Source organism: Ictidomys tridecemlineatus, chromosome 10 (genome assembly GCF_052094955.1).
Source record: "Ictidomys tridecemlineatus isolate mIctTri1 chromosome 10, mIctTri1.hap1, whole genome shotgun sequence".
Taxonomy (NCBI): domain Eukaryota; kingdom Metazoa; phylum Chordata; class Mammalia; order Rodentia; family Sciuridae; genus Ictidomys; species Ictidomys tridecemlineatus.
This window is the reverse complement of record NC_135486.1, coordinates 62,718,906-62,740,846: the sequence shown is the minus strand read 5'-3', so window position 1 is coordinate 62,740,846 and position 21,941 is coordinate 62,718,906. Positions and strand designations below refer to the sequence as shown.

The following is a 21,941-nucleotide window of genomic DNA, read 5'->3' as shown; positions in this document are numbered from 1 at the left end:
TAGCACAACCTGCAGTGAGAACTTCCCACAGAGGAGCACCTGTGCTCCTGGAAGTTACTCGGCTTTTGCGTCATCGACGGTAGCCCCCTCTAGTCTGTCCCCTCTCCTCGGCTGTTGGAGGACCCCAGTCCTTTCACTTGCTGACGGTGCTCTTGGAAACCTTCCTGCTGTCTGTTTTCAGACCCCAAGTTCCAGGCGCTTGGAGCCTGAGTGGCCGCCTGGTCCCTGGTTCCAGCCAGGTCCCTTGTTTTTGTGGCAAGTTCCTCCGGATCCCTGGAGTGAACGCAGCTGAGCAGGGCACCTAGTGGCACTTGGGAACAAGCCCATCATCTTAAAGTTGGCCACCCTGGAGCGGCTCTGTCAAGGAGGGAGGCAAACAAGGACATTTGTCCCTCTGTGGAGACCTTTGGAGTCACCTGACTTTGTCCCACCTCTATGCTATAAGTGCGCTGTGGCTGGAATCAAGTTGTTCCTATTAAGTATAAGAATGATAGTCACCAACACCATAGGCAGAATTGTCTCTAGGAAATAGAATTGTGCTGGGTCTTTATCTTCTTTGTTGCAATTTTATCTTCCCACACTGGACATGTATTTGTATAGTAAGAATAAACCTTGTGAACTGCTTCCACTTGTCAGCAGCTGCTAGAGCTAGACCTTCGAGTGACGGGCAGAGGAACAGGGCAGGCGGGTGGGCTGTGGGCCGTCTGATGAGGCCCCGGTGGCCTTGACCTGCAGATGGAGTCCCAATCTACTGTGTCCTCTCAGGGGTTCTCTCTCTCTGCCTTTAGCCCACAGTCTTCTGAAGGGTTGATCTGAAAGTCCCCACACTTACAAGGAAGCTGCTAAGCTTGGGAGCGAGATGCCATGGGACAGTAGGGACACCGGGACCCAGCAAGGAGGCTTTCCTGAGCCTCTACACACACCTCTGGTTGTGCTTCCAGGTGAGCCCCAAGGCCGGAGCTCTGAGTCAGCCTCCAGCTGACGACTGACTGCTGTCACCACCAGCCTGCGTCCAGGCCTCTCACTGTGCCACCTCTCAGCAGGTAAGGGAGTGGTGACCTGTCCTGTCCTGGTTCGCTCAGGAGCAGGGTGGGGATAATGCTTGCAGCAAGGCCAGCTTCTTCCTCCAAGCAGTGCTGCTGTCCCCCAAGCACACAGCCACAGGCCACTGCTGAGCCTGAGCTTGATGAGGGGTGTTGGCCTCCACTCTTCCACAGCTCCCCAGCACAGGGCCCCGTGAGTCAGACCAGCAGCTCTGGGGAAGGAAGCAATGCCCTGGCGCCACCCCAACTCTGCGCTCCCTGGGTCAGAGCCACGGGTGCACCCCATCAGAGGCCCCATGAAAACTCTCCACCAGGTCCTGGCCGCAGCCCATGCAGCAGGGGCAGGTGTACCTTGTGCATCTGTTTGCAGTGACCGTCCTCCCTGCTCAGGCCTTAATCCTTGCCTCTCATGGGCGGAGTAACTGATCTGTGCCAGGCAGACACTCACAGTGAGACCATTGGCATTGCAGGGTCTTGTCTTAGTCACTGTCATCTTTATGGGACAGGCCAGCAGAATTTCTTCCCCCTCTAGAACAGCAAAGCTATACTTGGGATGGAGTGTGGGTGAGGTTATTTAGAAACAGACTCCCGACCTGAGGTCTGTGAGTCTCTTGGAGTGACAGCAAATTAAAATCTACAGCAAAGCAGTTTCCCCTCAGAAGTGCCTGTGAGCTGTGTGAGCCAAGGGGAGAGCCTCAGCCAGCCTGCGAAGCCTAGAGTCTGGGTCCTGGATCCACACAGTGGGCTCTGGAACTTCTGGCTATTGGCTTAATTGCTCTGATTTTTGCACTTTTTTTTTTTTTTTTTTTTTTTACAAAATAAAAATGAGCACTGTCCTTCCAACCTGATGGGCTGCTAGAGGAGTGACCATTACTGACTTCCAACACACTTCCAGGTCTTACTGGTGGTGACGCCCTAACCAGGGTTCCACCTCTTGGTCCTCATTCTCCCCAGGGCTGAGAAAGTCTCCACACAAGAGCACAGCGTCCCCCTGCCCTTGCTATCCTAAGCATTCCCCTCTCTGTCCTGGGAGGGTTTGTAGCGGGAGGCAGGGAGGCTGGGAGAGCAGCCTCCAGACCTCCCCTGTGCTTGCTTCCAGGGAGGCAGGATGAAGGAAGGCGTGTCCACTTCCAACAATAGCACCACCAGCATCTCCCAGGCCCGGCGAGCTGTGGAGCAGCTGAAGATGGAGGCCTGCATGGACCGGGTGAAGGTGAGCGCGTGGGCGGGCGCAGGGCCTTGGCAGGTGCCAATTCGCTTGCATGGAGTTCGGAGCATGCCCAGGGTTCACGTGACACGGAACACAGGGAGGTCCTGATTGTGCAAGGAGGCCCCCAAACAGACCCCTGCTCACTTCAGCCTGAGTAACCACGTCCTCCTGCCAACAAGTGAGCAATGGAGTCCAAGGATGAGGTCAGTCCCAGAGTTTCTGCCCCATGCGGTGACTTTGAGGTCAGGCAACTTCACATATTTGGTGACAGGGGCATGCTGGGGGTGCAGCTTGGAGCCATGCCCCTGTGTCAGACGCTCCTGGGGGAGGCTGGGAGTGCCGGCCACTCCCACTGTGAGTTGCTGCTGAGGGCAGGCTACTTCACCAGGGAGAGCTTCAGCAAGGCGAAGCTTACATCTCCAGAGCCCCGTAGAAGCTGGTCAGAAACCAGCGGAGCTGGCGGCTCTGAAACGCAGCTGAGCGTCGTGTTCATGGAGTCTGTCAGGACACAAATCCAGGGCTCCTCCTGCTCAGCATCTAGGATTCAGAAATTAGAATCTGCACCAGCAGGCGACTCCTAAGGCCTGTGTTGGCAGAGCCCGCACCCTCAGGGCTTCAGCACCGAGCCCTGCCTCACCTGGAGCCCTGCCTCACCCTGCCAGCCCTCGCCTCTGTGAGATAGTCACCCTTCCCCCCAGGGCTTCGGGTACAAGCCATCAGAGGAGGCAGAAAGCCCACACAGAAGGACCTGAAGGTAGCCCTGTGTGGTGGTGCACACCTATAATCCCAGAGGCTCAGGAGGCTGAGGCAGGAGGATCATGAGTTCAAAGCCAGCCTCAGTAACATCAAGGCGCTAAGCAACTCAGTGAGACCCTGTCGCTAAATAAAATATAAAATAAGGCTGGGGATGGGGCTCCATGGTGGAGTGCCCCTGAATTCAATTCCTGATATTTCCCCCGGCCCCCCAAAAAAGAAAGACCTGAGGGTGTACTCGGCAGGCAAGGATGGCACTAGGAAGGCAGTTGGTTCAGGTGGAGCCTGATCACGTGGGCGTGTGTCTCGCACCACCCCGTGCCAGCCGTACCACAAATCGGATCTGGAATGTCCTGGAGGCCAGTGTGTTAAAGGCTTGGTCCTTGGCTTGCTGCTGTTGGGAAGTCACGGAGCCTTTAGGAGGACCTGGGGGAGGGGAGCGTGTCTTCTGGGGGGAGTACGGGGCTCTGGGGTCTCCCCCACCCCGTCTCCTATGTGCTGGCCATGAGTGAATGACCGCTCTGCCATGTGCATGAGGTGCTGTGGCCCCCACCCTGCACAGACACAGTCCCTGGTCCTCGGTGAGAGGAGAGAGCAAAGTTAGCACCCAGAGAGCAGGGAAAGCCCAGGGGTTGGGGGGACTGAAGAATGCCTGCGAGGGCCAGTGCTGGGGGAGTGCAGATGGGCAAGGCCCCTGCCGTGAAGACCCTGGTGACAGCGTTCCCAAGCACAGCGCTGCAGGTCCTGGGAAGCCGCATTAGCAGGCCGTCTCCACCACAGTGATCAGGGCTGTGGGCTGGGACGGGTTTAGGGCTGACCCTGGACGAGGAAAGGTCAGCAAACTCATGTGCAGAGAGCCACCCGCTGGACCGGGAGAGGGCTTTGGGCACCTCAGGAGCAGGTGCCATGCACACAAGCGCAGGGCTAAGCCACAAGGCCACCGGGTGTGGGTGCGAGGCGAACTACCAATGAGTGGCAGATCCGCTGGTCAGAGGCCAGGAGGCAGCAGAAGCCCTGAGTAATCGGGAGAGACAAGGGACAGCGGCTGGGCTGAGCAGAGGGCCAAGGGGCAAATGACCAAGAAAATGAGCAGAACTCATGGAGACTGCAGCAGAGCGGTAGAGCCCTGATGGAGTGCCTGGCCAGGGGCCTGGGAGGAGTGGCTGGCGGGGCTGCAGGACGGCCGCCAGGTGGGGGCTCTCCTTCAGCTATGAGGCTGGGTCTGCCCGTCAGGCCCTCCCTGCCCTTGAGACCCTGAGACACTAAGAGGAGAGGTCCGACGCCAGGTCAGAGGCAGGGAGCCTCTGGGAAGCCTGTGCTTTGGGACGTGTGGCTGGTCCAGACCCTGGGGACTCCAGGGAGCAGCCAGGGACAGCCACATCACTGTGGAGAAAACCATGTCACTGAGGAGAGGCCGCCCTTCAGGCACAGGGCATGATCACTCCTGCCATATCTTCCTTGTAGAGCCTTCAACATTGTAAAATATCATGGTCAAATGCACAGGTGCATGATGTGCCATTTAAACCCCTTCTAGATGTACGAGTCATCACGTTAAGTATGCTCACAAGGTGATGTGACCATCGACACCCTCCAGCTTTAATCTTCCCAAACAGACATTTGTGACCTCTTCCCCTCCCCCATTCCTGGCAGCTGCATTCTACTTTCCGTCCCTATGAATTTGAGCACTCAAGAGACCTCCCACAATTGGAATCATAAAGCACTTGTCCTTTTATTATGGCTCATTTCACTTAGCACACAGCCCTCAAGGTTTTGTGGCCCATGTCAGCATTTCATTCCTTTTCAAGGCTGAGTAGTATTCCCATTGTCTGGGTATGCACTTCCTGTATGCATTCCTCTGATGACGGACACCTTGACCCATCTGAGCCTTGGCTGTCAGACTGGTCGGCACTGTGCAGATGGGTAGGGGTCTCTTCAGCACACTGAGTTCATTTCTTTTGAATGATCTCCAGAGATCATTCTCTGAGAATGTGAGAAAGTCAGTATCTTTATTTGGGGGCTTTTAAAAATATATATATAGCGGGGATTGAACCCAGGGGCACTCAACCATTCAGTCACATCCCCAGCCCATATTTTTTTTTTTTTAAATTTAGACACAGGGTCTCTCTGAGTTGCTAGGGCTTTGCTAAGTTGCTGAGTCTGCCTTTGAACTCACAATCCTCCTGCCACAGGCTCCTGAGCCCCTGAGATTACAGGCATGCACCCCAAGCCCAGCTTATTTGGGGGTCTTTAATTCTTGTTTTGAAAATGATACTCTGTTTCTCTGTTCACAAAAATGGTACTTTCTTATTTTGGAAAATTTTGGGGAAATGCAGACCAGTAGAAAGAAGAAAACTGAGTGATCTGTGACAATCACAGGTGGTGTGTTCCAACTGAATATGTCTTACATATCATAAAATTGAGGTTATAGTGTACCTCTTTTGCTTTTCTCATTCTGATTTATCACTGAACAATGTTTTGTGATAATATATCCAGGTCTGTAAATACTCTCCTAAAATGTCCTATTTAGTATCGGTTTTCTACGTCATCTGGAGTACAGTGCTTTATTGAAGTGTTCTCAGACATTTCACTTGCTTCGACTTTGGGGTACTGGGGTACTTTGGGCACTCAGTGAGCCCACTGGCAGATAAAATTTGCATGTTTGATTATTTCTGTGGGATAAATTCCTAGAGACTGAAAAATTTCTTGAACAAGGATACACACATGGGGCTGTGGGTGTGGCTCAGTGGGAGAGCCCTTACCTAGTGCCGGTGAGACCCTGGCTTCAATCCTCAGCACCATATTAAAACAAACAAATAAATAAAGGTTAAATTCCTAAAAAAGAAAGAAAGAAAGAAAGAAAGAAAAGATACACACAGAGTGTTTGAATCGGTTTCAACCTAACCTGACCCTGTGTAGAGTTAGCACACAACCTACGGTTTCCGTTGCAGACACCATGTCCCAGGTCCCCAGGCTCACTGAACTTCATTCAGACTTGCCTGCAAATTCAGGCGTTCCCAAGTACACCTCCCCTGCCCACCAGCTTCCATCATTCATGAGAAGGACTCAGAACTCAGGAAATTGTTTTAGTTACATTTACTGGTTTATTATAAAGATTATAACCCAGGAGCAACGCAATGGATGAGAGGCACAGGACAGAGTATTGGGGGTTTGTGGCACCAGCCGTCTGGAAGCCCCACCTCCCAGAACAGGAAAGGGTTCACCAACCTGGACGCCGGCTCCAGCCCATGGCTTAGGGTTTTAATGGAGGTTTGGCCACTGGTGACTGAACTCCATCTCCAGGCCTTCTTCTGCTTCTGGAGGTCAGGGGTCAAAGCTAAAACTTCCAACTCTAAACTTGGCTGGTCTTTCCGGTGATCTCCCCCCATCTGAAAGCTATCCAGGGGCCCCTCATTCATTAGCATACAAAAGACACTCTTATTACTCTGGAGACTCCAAGGGCTCCTGGAACTCTGTACCAGAAACTGGAGAGATCAAATACTTCATATTCACCGCAATCTAATATAAAAATCTGACTGTGCATTTTTCTACATGAAACTCCACAGTGAGTAAAATACTAGTTCCTCAGCATTGTGCACCAGACTCTTGATTCACTCCATTCATTACAGTTAGGAATTTTGAATTCTCCCCTGGGTTCATCTCCTGGTACTCCTGTCCATCTGTCTGTACCCGTGCTCCCCGTCGATCTTGCAAATCCTACCATCTGGAAGCTGTCTTCTTCTGCCTGGAAAACTCCTACCCATCCAGCAGCGCCAGTTCAGAGGGCAGAGCAGACCTGAATCTGGGAGCCTTCTTGTGCTGGAAGAGTTCTGCTCTTCTTTCTGTTTTTCAGTGAGTCCTATTCTTGGGCTCACTCATCCTGATGTGTGGATTTTGCTCTTTGAATTCATGAGACAAGCACCCTGAAAGAAGACGTTGATGGTGAGCTGCTGGAGTCTGCTGCAGCACTGGAGGACATAGCCCACCATTAACAGATGCGGCTCTGGCCTGGGGATGTGGCTCAAGTGGTAGCGCGCTCGTCTGGCATGCGGGCAACCCGGGTTCGATCCTCAGCACCACATACAAACAAAGACATACAAACAAAGATGTTGTGTCTGCCGAAAACTAAAAAATAAATATTAAAATTCTCTCTCTCTTAGAGAGAGAGAGAGAGAGAGAGAGAGAGAGATGCGGCCCTGCTGGGCACAGTGGTGCACACCTGTAATCCCAGCAGTTCAGGAGGCTAAGGTAGGAGGATCATGAGTTCAAAGCTAGCCTTGGCAAAAGTGAGGCACTAAGCAACTCAGTGAGACCCTGTCTCTAAAGAAAATACAAAATAGGGCCGGGGATATAGCTCAGTGGTCCAGTGCCCCTGAGTAACAAACAAACAAAAAAGAAGTACCACTCTTCTGTAGAGGCTGCAGCTTGTGCAGACCCCACCTGCCAGCAAAAGCCCTCGATCTCTCTTTCACCAGCAGAGAGAATAAAACAGAATAGAAAAGATCTAAAAGGAGATAGCATTAAAAGCTTTCATTAAATAGAGGAAGATCTGCAGATATAGTTTGCCATATCCAGGAAATAATTCGTAGAAAATGATCAACACTGAGACACTCATACTGATGAGTTTCCTTCAGTTCAGAAGTGATTAAAAAAAAAAAAGCCCAACATCACCAAAAAATAATAACAGAAAAGAACAATTTTTATTTTTTTAAATAATAAAGTCTATTTGGTAGACCAGAGGAGCGACCACATGGGCACTGCACCTAACTCTTATTAAATTCTTCATATGGTCCTCAGGGGCTTGAATGTCCACAGCAGCACTGAGAGTTTGATGCTGCCAGTGTCCCAGGCCACAGGCAAGAAGACTCAGTTTCAGCAGCTATGTGAAGACGTGAAGACGCAGACCCAGAGCCTCGCCTTGGGAGGAGGGAGGCCTCTGTCTAGACACTTGGCCATGGTCAGAAGAAACAGCCTCCTGCAGCCAATGAGCCGAGTTCACATATATATTCTCAACTCTGCATAAACATAAACATAATACAAATATGTGCTGCTTTTCTTTTTTCTTTTTCTTTTTTTGGTACCGGAGATTGAACTCAGGGACACTTAACCACTGAGCCACATCCCCTGTCCTTTTTCACATTTTATTTAGAGACAGTGTCTCCCTGAATTGCTTAAAGCCTCACTAAGTTGCTGAGGCTGGCTTTGAACTCACGATCCTCCTGCCTCAGCCTCCCAAGCCACTGGGATTACAGGCATGGGCCACCATGCTTGGCTATGCTGCTTTTCTGTTTTATGCTGTAGAACTTTATGAAAGAAGATGTAAATGTGCATAAAACTGTTAATTTACACATGAAAATATGCATTAAGACTACAAGATAACCTCTGGGGAAACTCCCAGTCACCAGTTCCTCCCCCAAAGGGGGAGCAAGCCCAAGGACTTGCTCACCACTGGACCCACACACTATCTGGGTCTCAGGAGTCTTTGGTCAAAGAAGATTCACTTGATCTACTTAGAACAACTCAGTTTTGATTCAGATCCCAAATCAACATCATGGAAACAGGATCAGGTGGGATAGTCAGGGCAAAGACTAGAGAACTTAAGCATAAAATTCAGTTTCCGGGACTAGTCCTCAGAGCAGTGTGGAGGGATAATCACCACCCAGCTCACACGCTCCAGCTCGTGCCATTGCCGCTCTGAGCCAGGGATTAGCCATCCAGCCAGGGCCACTGACACTTCACCAGAACAGGGCTCCGACTCCTCCCTCTTAGATCATTAGTTGAATCTGGCATGTAGGTAGGTCTGACAGACAGGATCAAGGTCACATGATGCTGGTGCCCAAGCTGCAAGGGATTCTTGGAAAGTGAGAATTCAACATTCTCAGATCCTGTTTTGAGAAATCAACTTTCTCCCTACACTGAGCACATGGAGAAGCTAGTCCCTCCAACCAGAGAAGAGGTCCAGGTGCAGGGGACAAAGTGTATGACCACTGTCCACTGTATCCCATTTCTGCTTATTTCATAGGTGTGAAACAGTAAATAAGAGTTTATTTCTGAAATTGATCAACATATTTTGAATGTATTAAAACTGCAAAGAGGGGCTGGGGTTGTGGCTCAGTGGTAGGACACTTGCTTGCACGTGTGAGGCACTGGGTTTGATCCTCAGCACCACATAAAAATAAATAAATGAAATAAAGGTACTGTGTCCAACTACAACTTAAAAAAAATGTAAGACACCAAAGCAATCCCAAAGGTATCTGTCATAGTAAGTGTTAAGTGGAATTTAGGTTTTCTGATTTAATGTTAAAAATAATGTACTTTACACTAGGCAGACACTTAAAATAAAACAACCCAGACTTAGAATTTTTTTAAAAAATGGGCAAAAATATACCAGTTATAGTCAATATGTGCAAGATCTACACGTGAAAGATAGTAAAACTCTGAAGAAACAAATCAAAGAACATCTGCATGAATGGAGAAGTAGTCTGCATTCATAGATAGGAAGACCCAGTATTGTCAAGACATTTTACCCAGCTCCATTTCTAGATGCAGTGTCATCCTAATCAGAATCCCAACAAGTTATCTTGTGGCTCTGACAAGCTGATTCTAAAGTTTATATGGAAAGGCAAAGGCCCAGAATAGCCAGTGAAATACCGAAGGCAAAGAACAGTAGCAACAGTGGGAGACTGGCTGGACCTGCCCACACGGCTCACTTGAGCTGCAGCAACCAGTGGGTGGGCTGATACAGTAGGGACAAGGGCTCAGCGGGAGGAGATAGAGGGCCCAGACATGGACCCTCACAGATACAGAGGAGCAGGGGCAGCCCACGGAGCAGAGGTGGTCATCTAAACATGCTGCTAGACATCCACTGCAAAAAAATGAAGCCAACTTGGGCCTTTCACATTGCACAAAAATTAACTCAAAGTGAGCCATAGAAACCCAAAAGACAAGACTGGAAACTGCCAGAAGACAACACGGGAGGCAATCTGGATGACCTTGGGCTTAGCAATGAGTTTCAGGCACAACAGCAAAAGCATAACCCGTGAAGGAAAGTATGAGTAAGCTGTTCTTCATTAAAATTAGTAACTTCTGTGAAAAATACTAGTAAGGAAGTGAAAAGCCACAGAGGGGAAGTCTTTGCAAAGAACATAGATGGTAAAAGACATATTCAAAATAGACAAATCTCTTAAAATTAAATAATGAGAAAACAACCACGTTTAAAAATGGACAAAACATCTGAACGGATCTCACCAAAGATAACATATGATGGTAAATAAGCACAGAGTCCTGACATTGCATGTCCCTAGCGAATTGCAAACCCAAGCAATGAAAGCCACTATCACCTATGACAATGGCAAAAATCTAGAAAACCAACAGTAATTTAATAGATTGAATTATGTTGGGTGCATGGATGAATACGCAAGAATGAATCCCACTAATGCCAGCAATGAAGAGATTAAATACCTAGGCACACATATCAATAAGTAAATAATGTCAAATGCTGGTGAGGACCGGGAATAACTGGGCATCTTATTTGTTGCAAGAGGGAACTCAAAGGACACGGCCACTTAGACTGTCTCTTACAAAGCCAAACGGTACCCAGAGCAAAACACGAGGAAGGATCCAGGGCAAAATTGAATCAGGCCAACTTTCCCACGCTCCTAGTGGTCTCTGCTCGCCTCCTTTTGTCTGGCTAACCAACCAAGGGCTGGGAGGACCCATTGGATTCTGACCAGCTGTGCTTCTCTCCTGGCCCTTCCTCATTTTCACCTATAAAACGAAAATATATGAACTTCTTTACCCAGAAAATGCCAAGAAGACCTGCCCGTAAGCAGCCCTCGTGGGGCACCTCGCACATCCTGGAAGCCCAGGGCTCAGCCCAGGCACTGCCTGGAATGCAGGCTCACAGAAGCAGAGGCTGCGCTGCCTGTCTGCAACCACTTCCCCAGACATGAGTGGACTTGGGAAGGCCATACCTGAGAGAGTGAGACACTCAGAGCATGGAAGGGCAGAGAGGTCTGAACAGCAGAATGCCTTGCCTTGGACTCTGCAGTCCTTACTGCAAAATAGCTGCTCTCTAAATTAATGTTCAGTTAAGATTCAAAGTAAGGACCACCCCAATTCTACTGTGGATTTCCAGGAAGCAGACTTTGAATCATCCTGAGGTTCAGTTAGATGAAAATGTGTGGGTAACCTGGAAGTTTCTTTCATTGAGTCTTTGCCTTTGCAGTGCTGGGTTGAATCCAGGGCCTCCCACTGGCCAAACAAGTGCTGTGCCACAGAGCTGCACCCCAACCCAGGAGGGTTTTCCTAAGTATATGTGTTTTAGGAGGAAGATACTAAAACATATCATAGAATCATAATATTTAAAGATTTCTAATACTCTTTCAGGAACAGATAGATCATTGGAACAGAGTAAGAAGTCTCAAAACAGACCCCAGACTACTGAGAATTTGGAACACAATCCCAGATGGTATCTCAAGTTAGTGGGGAATAGATTATTAATAAATGTTGTTAGATGTTGCTAGTACTTTGGAAAATAAATAAAGCTACATGCTTCACTAATTTTAACTAAGTAAATTTCAAATGAATTGTATTCATTTGCTCAGACTGTCAAAATATCAGGCTGGGTAGCTTAAGTAACAGATTTATTTTTCTCAGTTCTAGAGGGTGTACGTGCAAGATTAGGGTGTCAGTGAGTGTTTGTGTGGTGAGGCCACCTTCTCAAGTGTCCCGACACAGCCTTTGCTTTGTGCTTGCAGGGAGAGAGGCCATCCCTCGTGTCTCTTCCTTTTCTTATAAGGACTCCAGTCCTATCAAGTTAGGACCACCCTTTGACCTCATTCAACCTAAATTATCTCCTGAAAGGTCCTGTCCCCTATCACTGTCACATTGGGTTTGTGGCTTCAGTTTGAATTGGGTGGGAATGTGATCAATGCATACCATGGATCAAAGATTTATATATAACCAAGGAAACCACAAAAGTACTAGGAAGCAGGAGGGACTTTTTTATGGCATGAATTTGAGACAGACTTTCTGATCATGCCATGAAACCCACAGTTCATAAACTAAAAGTTTTGACTGTGCATCAAGTTGGGATCCTGTCGTCCTCCAGCAATGTGGACACATTCCATTTGGTGAAGCCATGTGGGAATCATCAGGAAGTTTGCTGAGTGGGCGGGGATCTCACTCCCGGCTTTTCCAAGTTTGTCTGGATCCAAGGCTCTCCCCATGGTCTACTAACAGACACCTTTACCACACCCCGGCTCCAGTTCTCTTGCACTTCTCCTAAGAGTCACCAGCAAAGCTGCCACAAGAGGAATTCTTTTGGAAGAAAAGCAGCCAGAAAGCAGCCAAACACATAAGGGAATATGTTTCCTGTGGTTATGTTTTCTCCAGTTGATAAAACTCACATGGTTGAGTTGATGAAGCCAAACCAGAAGATTCTAAAGCCAAAGACTGTTGCTAAAATAGAAAGGACAGACTCCAAAGTTATGGCGTAGCTGGTGAAAATCTGAAAACCAGCAGAAGCAGGGAGCGCCTCCTGCTCCCAGGTTGCTCACTGGTGGCTGAAGGGAGGTCCAGGGAAAGAGGGCAATTAGGGAATGGGAAGATGGAGAGAGCCACCCTCTGAAAGAAGAAACCAACAATGCCAAGTCCCTGGCCTGTGGGGGTCTTGTCTTGGCAGTGGCCACTATGTCCCAGGTCGAGCCTGAACCTAGGGCATCTTCCTCATTGCAGGCAGAGGCCACAGTGTCCCCAGGTCTAGCCTGAGCCTAGGGGACCTTCCTCATTACAGGCAGCAGCCTCAGTGTCCCCAGGTCCAGCCCTAAGGGACCTTCCTCTTTGCAGCTCCTCCTGCATCACAGTTTGGGCATAGCCAGTTCTTCTTTCATCACCTTCCACAAGAAGCCTCATCCAGACCTGCAGGAAGTAGCTGTGCTTTCTACAGTCAGATTTAGAAATGAGCTCCAGGAAAGGGTGTCAGAAGGCCAATTCTAGGAGTGGGGTCAGATCAAAAGAGAGCAGCCTTTGAATTAAACCAAAGCATAAGGCAGGATAGGGATCCAGGAGGGAGGAACGTGCCCCAGGAAGGAAAAGGGCCCTTTCAGGCACCAGGCTGCTTCTCTGGGGGCGCTGTGGGCATGGAGTTGCCCTGAGAACTGGGAGAAACCTTCCCATTCCTAAACATCCTTTCCGTCCTTCAGAGAGCAACCAAATACATAAGGGAACAATAGTAGCCCCTGCCTGCAGGGCACCATCTGCCTCCTCACCTGGCTGCAGTCCAGCAGGCATTGCTGTTGCCATTTGCAGAGCAAGCTGAATGCCTAGATGTGCCTCCTGCCCAGATGTGCGTCCTGCCCAGGGGACGTCCTGCCCAGGGTGAGTTCTGTCCAGGAGGACAGGGCAGATTAGCCCCTGTTGCAGCCTAGCCAGGATGGTGCTTCTAGACTCACATCCACTGCTTCTCCCTCAGCCTTCCTGTAGCCCCTCTGCATTGAGGCCAGATGACGGGGATCTTGCTGTGTTCTTCGCTCACCTCTGAAGTTCCCAACACCATACAAAATGCTCTTTTGGTAAATTTACAAAATGACTGATTTGTGGCTTTCTTTGTAGTAAGTTGGGAGAAACCAAAGTGGAGATGGTCCATCAGGTAAAACTTCTACCAATCTGTTGGAAGGGTTTGGCTAAGTTAAGGTCCAGGGTAGATGTGGGTGAGTCACACATAGATGGGCTGCACGGGAGCTTTGCTGGTCCTGGGCTGGGGCCATGTGAGGACACCTCTGATTTAGGACAGCTTGGAGATACTAGCCCTCTCACGTGCCTTAGACTCACCTCTTAGTGTGCAGTCAGCTAGGACATGGGGGAGCCTTTATGGCAACTGTGGTAACTGACCCACGGTCAGTTACGCAACCTTACAATTCAGAGGGGACTCCCTGCTGGGTTGTTCTTTTATTCACACACAGATCCTGCCACTTCTGATTTCCACCTGTGGCATAGGGTAGCACTGGCTGGGTGGGCAGAAGGTGGGTAGGAGGACTTATTGAATATCTGGTTTTTTTTGTTGTTGTTGTTTGTTTGTTTGTTTGTTTGTTTGTTTTTTAAAGAGAGAGGATTCCTTTAGGAAGTGGCATTAGTCTCAAATACTTTCCAATGTGAAAAGAAGAAGAAAAAAAAAAACGATCTTAAGAACTCACTCTTGTGCCAGTATAGTGGCGCACACCTGTAATCCCAGCAGCTTGGGAAGCTGAGGCAGGAGGATCATGAGTTCAAAGCCAGCCTCAGCAACTCAGTGAGGCACTTAGCAACTCAGTGAGACCTTGTCTCTAAATAAAATACAAAAAAGGGCTGTGGATGTGGCTCAGTGGTTAAGCACTCCTGGGTTCAATCCCCAGTACCAAAAAGAAAAAGAACTCATCCTGCAGTGTTTGTTCAAATTTAGAGACAAGGTACACACTCTAATGTCCTGGGGATACCCTGGGGCTAGCAGAATTCCTGGTGGAGGGTGCACCAACTTTGACCTTGTAGAAGACGCCATGCCTAGAGCTGGCTACAACCCACCTGTGCCCCTAACAATGATCCTGCTTTGTTTTCTGGGGGTAGAGGGAGGAATAGGCAAAGCCAACAAAGATGCTTCTAGTTGATTCCAAGTACTATTGTTCAATAGACCCAGACTGCTGAGAAATAGGTGTGGTTTCTCTACTTTAAATGCAAAGTGCAGAGGTTGTCACAGTAAGAGTAGTAATTATGTCATCTGTCTTGTCATGGAATGTGACTATAGTAATTGCAACATTCTCTCCCATCCCTGAAGCTTGTAATTATAGTGCAACTAACAGGATTATGTGCTAACTTGGGCTGTTTTAATCACCTCTTTTACTCTGAAATGGATGGTAAAATTCCACAGTTGTTCCCAGACTACTGATTCTGTTCAACATCTGCTGTCCTATAGCTTTGTATGTGCATGTGCTGGGGATGGAACCCAGGGCCTCACGCTCGCTAGTCAAGTGCACCACCACAGACCACAGTCCCGGCCCTGGGCTGTGGCCCGAGCAGTCCATCACCACGGAGCTGAGAGCTGATGGGGGATGGGTGGGTAAACATCCACAGTCAGAGAACTGTAATTTTCTACCAGGATGAAATTCTGTCTTTGAAAACAAATTGTCTATTTTATGTTTCAAAGATAGCAGATGTCTTCTGGAATCTGGAGATGTCTATCACCCTTATTTTATAGGAAGGAAACTTCCAGTCGGAAAAATCAATCTAGGGCTGATTAAGAAAACCCTCTCTTGGGCTGGGGCTGGAGCTCAGTGGTACAGCGCTTGCCTAGCATGCATGAGGCGCTGGGTTGGGTCCCCGGCACCACATAAAAATAAAAACAAATAGAATAAAGGTATTGTGTCCATCTACAACTAAAAAAATATCTTCAAAAGAAAGAAAGAAAGAAAACCCTCTTGCCTCACGTCTAAGGAGCAGATGTAGGTTGATTAATGCCCGGATAATACAATGAGAGTCAGGATGTCACCTTTCATGTGTAAGTCACAAGGTGACGGTCGTGGCCTGTGCTTATGTTTTCCAACCCCATTACCGTAAATGCCCAGGTTTATCTGAGATCCTGTGGGTATAGGGGAATAAAGGGACTTCGGATGCCGTGTCTGGTTAGGGGAGCTCCCTGGGGTGTTTGTTGTAAGATGACAAACACTGCATTGGACACCGCTGTGCCTGACAAGCCCGTCCTCAGTGGTATAAGTCTTAGTCCATTTTCTGCAGCTGATACGGTTCTCGAGGCTGAGAAGTCCAAGAAAATGACTCTGGAGTCTGGCAAGGACCTCTGAGCTGCGTCATAACGAGGCGAGAGGGCAGGCAGTGGCCGAGAGGGAAATCCAGCCAAACCACCTTTATCAGGAGCCCTGAGAGACAGACTGCTTCTCCCTCTGCTCATGAGGGTGGAGCCCATGTGGACCTCCTCCTAGAGGTCCCCACCTGTCAGCACCTCACAAGGCCATCACACCCCAATCTGGATGTGGGGGGTGCACAGATGGCAGCAGTGGTGCTCCAGAAACTTGGGGTGCTGCTGAGAATCCACCCAGACACAGAATGTGGAACCAGTGCTCTGTGGCTGTACACTGGCTCCGGTGGCATCCACTCCTGCGATTCCTGCGGTTCAAGCACAGACAGGGCTCAGGATCCAGAGAGGCATCGTGATGGCTTATAGGGACACAGCTGTGATCTGGAAACAGCACGGAAGGCAGCTGGTCTAAGAGCAGCCTGTTTTCTTGAGAGTGGTGGCATCAAGTAAGTATCACTTTGGGGAGGCGGCAGAAAACTTCCTGGATGGGACCCGCTCAGGACTGGCAGGACAGTCACAGCACAGCTGTTGAGCTATGAGGGAAGAAGGCTCACCAATGTGGGAGGGACAACACGAGGACCCAGCCAGAGTGGCCCCCCAAGCCCCTTGAGCCCCCTCCTCCAGGATGTGGCCTGATGCAATGTGGAGGTTCCAGTGCAGCCCCCCGGAGGCCACCCATGAAGGCTGTTGCTGACATCTGCAGTAGACTGACCCCAGGAAGAAAGCTCTGTGGCATCCCGCGAGCTCGCCTCTGGCTGCAGGGGGATGGCATGTGCAGGTAAGCCATTGCGTGGTCAGCCTTGATCCCCCCACAGTGGGGACAGTCCACACATCCCGATGATTATGGTGACTTCATCACTTCTGAGTCTTCTAAGGGGACAAACACCCCACTTTGCTCTTTTCCTACATCCTCTCAATTAGTTACAAGGAGGATGCTCAGCAATCGCTTCCTTGATGAGATAATGAGGTTGATAGAGAATTCAAAATCAACTGGAGCGCGGCCAAGTAAATGAAAGAGGTGGAAATTGAAAACTAGACACTGCAGAGGACGGAGAGCCAGAGGAGGTATCCTTGAAGCACCTGCAGGCCTGACCATTCTGAGGAGGAAGGGGTTTGCAGGGTGGAGTCCACAACAAGAACCCAGCGGTGTCTGCCCCTGTGGCTGCAGAGATGCTGGCATGGGAGGAGGGAGCTGGGACCACTTTCAGGAAGGAGCTGTAGCAGGGCTCAGCCCAGGTGCCCACCCACCACGTGGTTCCTGTGCAATGTCCCGCACAGCTCTGTGGCCTCCAGAGTCGACTTCCCTATTCCTTTGCTCCTATCCCTTGTGATGCTCCACAGGTCCCCTGCAGGCTTGGTCCACCCCAGGCCTCTATGTGCCTGGGAAATTGCAAACCATTGCCAATTTCAAACACTCCCATTCAACTCAACAGACATTTATTTAGGATCTAAAATACTGGCCACAGTGCTACTAAAGGTAGAACTGGAAATCGTCCCAGTAAAAACAAGCTTAGGGATATCTAACACTCCCAGTTTTTACTGAGAAAAGCAAAACTCAGAGAGGTTGATTTCTTTGCCCAAGGTCGCACAGCTAGCTTAGGGGTGGAGATGAAATGAGAATCCCTGTGTTCCTTGGTGCCCCTTTCTCCATTCCACACTCCTAACAAATGTAGGCTATCGGGATTTAGGTGGACTCTTCAGTTCTACTCCTACTTGATTTATCTGAGGGAAAAAAAAATCATTTTGGAATTATTAGTAGGATTCCAACCACTGCTAGTGTAGGTGTGTCTGGCTGGAAATCAGAAGAAGACTCCCTGTAAGATGTGAGCCAGCCTGTGGAGACGCAGGGGGCTTTAGAGCACCTTCTCACTGATCCGCTTTATAGTTCTAGAGAAGACCTGGCGTTGGGTGCACCCAGAGGCAGTGGGGGTGGGAATAGCTGCTGTGCATTCCCCTGCACTGAGCCTCTTGAGCCTAGGCCTCTTGTAGCCATTGCCAAGAAGCCTGAGGGGCAGCTGAGTTAACGCTCAGGCCATTCGGGTGCCAAACGCTGAGGAGACATGAGTGAAAGAACTGGTAGCTTCATCTCCCCCAGCGAGCCCCTCTTGGTGCCGCTCTGCCCCCCAGCCTTCTCTCTGCCATGACAGATGACCATGCATGGATTAAAATAAGTCTGGAAGGGCCAGGGCTGCCTGGCCAGGAGGGGTTCCCTCTGAGGGAGTGGCGTCTGTGAGCTAAAAGGTACAGTCTTGTAAAACAGCAAAACCATGTCCTGTGAGGCGAACAGAGTCCTCTCTGTCCTCTCTGGCTTGGTCCTGAGAGCAGACTGCAACACAAGAGCTGATCACGAGGGTACACCATCCAGCGGCTGGCCAGGGCATCAGCCTTCTGTCTGACTCCTCTAGAAACGGACCAGCAGAGTCGTTGCTGGCCGCTGGCCTGGACCCTGCACTTCTCCCCCAACGAGAGTGTGACAAAGGGCCTGGGCCTTCCCGCCAGCTCTTCATCCCTCTCCGGATGCCGACCTGGCTTCCAGGGGTAGCATCTCCATGGCAACATCGTCCTGGGTTAGCACCGCCCGCCTGCAGCCTGTCCTCGGGCCTGTCCACCCTGCACGCGGACCTCTACCTGGACCACCTGGCCTCTAACCAAGCACCCGTGCTTTGTCCCCACAGGTCTCCCAGGCAGCCGCTGACCTCCTGGCCTACTGCGAAGCGCACGTGCGGGAAGACCCTCTCATCATCCCGGTGCCTGCGTCAGAGAACCCCTTCCGGGAGAAGAAGTTCTTCTGCACCATCCTCTAACCCCAGTGGTGAACGCCCCTCCCCCGTCCTCCTCTGTCCACGGAAGCCGTAGGGACCACGCATGCTCTCAGCCTTGGGGCGCCCCTGCCCCGCCCCCGCCCCCCCAGGCCGGCGGCTCACCTCGGTTTTTCATGTTTTCTCCTGACATTCCATTTCTTTTTATTTGCAATCTCTCATTTTTATGTCATTATTTTCATTAGTGGCAAAGAGAAATAGACGTTTTATAGCCAAATAACAAATGTGCCCTGTAATCGTAAGATGGATTTAAGGGTTTACGGTTTTTAAACACCAAGTTTCAATACATGCAGTTAATGAATTTACTCAATAATTCATTGAAATGAAAAAGCGTGCCCAAGTAGTCCCCACTTTGGTAAGTTGGTTTCGGATGAGAGCATCTCGACCAACTGCGAGGTTCAGGGATCCCCCGCCGGGGAGAGCAGTCCTGGGGTCCCCCACTCCGGCTCCTCCAGGGAATCAGCAGCTTCCCTGACCTGCGCTGGGGGCCACGCAGCCCACCCCCGCTGGATGGCCCTTTCTCCCTCCGTTTCACGGGGCCCCCGGCAAGGCTGTCCTCTTCCAAATGCAGCCACTGGAGTGGTAGCCAGGACAGCCCGCAGTCAGGCAGACCCACCGCCACCTCTCCTGCTCCCTCCTACTCTAGCCCGATCCCATCCACAAGGGCCCTTGCTGGGAGCAGCGCAGGTCCAGCGAGGCTTCAGAGGAGTGGCAGCAGTTCCCGGGAGCGGCTGCTGATCTGGCCTTATTTAACTCTCCAACATTGGAGACCTGGAGGGAGGGAAACTGAGGCATGAGAGATGACACGGTTTGCCCACAGTTACCGACAGCTGTAGGGAAACCCCACCTCCTGCTGCCGTGGCTGGGAAGCCTTCCAGGCTTATCTGTGACAGGGGTGTGGAAAGCTCGCCCTATGCTCAGCAGACCTTCCCACCAACGCCCAGAGGAGCCTGCTGAGCCTGCATGGGGGCAGCTTAAGGACGATGATGAGCCCTGCGGGCCCCAGAGAAAGAGCAGACAGTGTGCTTTAGCCTGGGGGCTTCTGAGACAAACTGCAGGCCCCACCTAAACCACTCAGTCCCTGATGAGGGGGAGGAGCAGCATGGGAGCAGAGGCTCTTAGTCTAAAATGGTCCTATTCTGAGTATTTGGAACCAGCCTCTCTCCTGGGCTCTGCAGGGCCTTGCTGGGTGGCTGGAGCGATCCACTGTGTGCCCAGCTGTTTTAACGTGCAAAGAAGGCCCGATGTCATTACTCCTCCTGCCTTTCTGTCTGGAAGGAAATCAAGGAGAGCTCTGATTATTGTTTAAAACAAATACATGCACCAAATGCCAAGGTGCAGTGTAGGGAAGAAAGTGGGACTTGAAAGACCCCCCCAGCTCAGTGAGATGAGGAATATAAAACTGCCTACAAAGAAGCAAATATGATTTTCAGATCAGTTAATGACGGGCTGCCCTCAAAAGTGGTGTGAGCACAGAGTCATCCTTTGTTGCTTTTTGAACAGGTTCTTAGTTTCCGAAGGCTCACTGATGGCACCAGAGCTGTCAGGAGGCCATCGACTCAGACTTCAGAATTGTACACTGAAGGTGTGATGGGACTTCCATCCTCCTGCAGTGGGGGCTGTGACCAGGCTCTCTTTATTCTGTGGTCAGCATCATTAGCCTGATAAAGCAAAATGCAACCCATAAAAGCACATCAGAGAAGCTGAGAAAGTGGGTCAGCACTTAGTGGCAAAACCAGGTCAAGAGAAAAACGTGCTTTGAATCTTCCACCGAACTTTCTCAACCCTTTTGTTTTTGCTTCTGTCCCTCTGTGTTCCATCTTCCTTTTCTTTCTCTGCCCTTTCCCAGCTCTCTTCCTCACATTCCCCAGGTGAGATCCTTTCACCACACCCCAATTCCAGACCTACAGCACTTTCTGTGGGTCACCCCTCCGGGTGTTCCTGAGCTCTATTCACACTGGGGGCTGTGAGCTGCTCCTTCCCATCATCAGTGAAGACAAATGACATAACAGCTGCCGCTCTCATGGACTGCACCTGTATTGGACAGTTGCCATTTCATACTTTCAGCTTCCTGTAGGGGGAAGTCACCCCTTACACATGAATTTAGTGGGATGTGGTACTCACCCTCCTGCAATGGAAGCTGGAGTGGGTGGGTGTTCCCCATTTTTCAGGTGACCCCTTTCCCACTCTGTACTAGCCAGGGGGTGGTCAGTGACCCAGGCAGACTACATGGATCCCCCTGCTTTGTGTTGTGACCCTGTGTGAAATGCTGAGAATCATCTCATGAAAGCTGCAGTGGTCCTCGGATGGTAAAAGCCCAGCAAGAGAAGCCAGACTGCAGGGGTGCATGTCCACTGGTAGCAATGTCCAGGGACAGCAGGGTCCTGGGCCCCACTGAGCTGCCTTGTCCTTCTTATATCTCCCTCCTAGCTTCCTGTTAATTCTGTGATCCTCCAACCTCCATCTAGTAAATTCTTTATTCTTTTGTGAAATAGCCCAAGTTGGATGGAAATACCATATTACCTAACAATTCTGCTCTTAGGTGTATTCCCAACAGAAATGTGTATGTAAATTCATTAAAAGAAACACTAGAATGTTCACAGAGCACTGTTCATAAAATCCCCAATTGGGAAAGCACCCGAATACCCATGTTGAGTGGGTAACCATATTAGGGTCTCTTCACATGCTGGAATCCTGCATAGCCTGAGAATGAACGGTCTGCAGCTTCAGCCCATAGCCTAGAGGTGAGGGAGGTAAGACGAGTATAGATTATCGATTCCATTTTTATGAAGCACAAAACCTGGCAAACCAATCCAGGTTGCAAGGAGAGATAGGAGGTTCTACTACTACTACAGAGTCACTACCAAGGGAAGATTTACCAAGGGAACAGCCACCGTGGGGGCAGGAGGGAGCTTCCGGGGTGCTCTGATTCTGGATCTCATGCCATTCACCTGAGTGTGTTCCATTTGTGAAAGTTCTTTCATCTGTACACCTTGGATTTGGGTGCTTTTCTGTATGTATGTTGTACTTCAATAAAAAGTTGGGTTTTGTGGCTACCAGTTATGAATCCTACGTCATTTATTTTTTCTATTCTGGCAGTTTTCTCAACTCTTGGCTCCCCCTCAGACATCATCAACATGACGCTAGTGATAACTAACGTCAAGAGTGGGGCATTTTCAGAGTGTGTCTGCAACCCTTTGAATTGCCATCCACAGCCTTCTGGATGGAGAACAGGCTATCAGCACCACCCAGGTGGCTGCCTGAACAGATGTGCC

At 50.0% G+C, this 21,941-nt stretch overlaps 1 protein-coding gene across 1 annotated transcript in view; it reads left to right on the top strand.

Moving 5' to 3' along the window:
• Gng4 (G protein subunit gamma 4) overlaps positions 1–21,725 on the top strand; it is a 41,281-nt gene extending 19,556 nt beyond the window's left edge. Inside the window, exons 2-4 of the mRNA XM_078023086.1 lie at positions 942–1,043; positions 2,143–2,256; positions 18,523–21,725. Coding sequence (XP_077879212.1) covers positions 2,152–2,256; positions 18,523–18,651 — 234 coding nt within the window. The 5' untranslated portion in view covers positions 942–1,043; positions 2,143–2,151 and the 3' untranslated portion in view covers positions 18,652–21,725. The remainder of the gene's footprint in view (positions 1–941; positions 1,044–2,142; positions 2,257–18,522) is intronic.
• Positions 21,726–21,941: the final 216 nt, after the last annotated feature.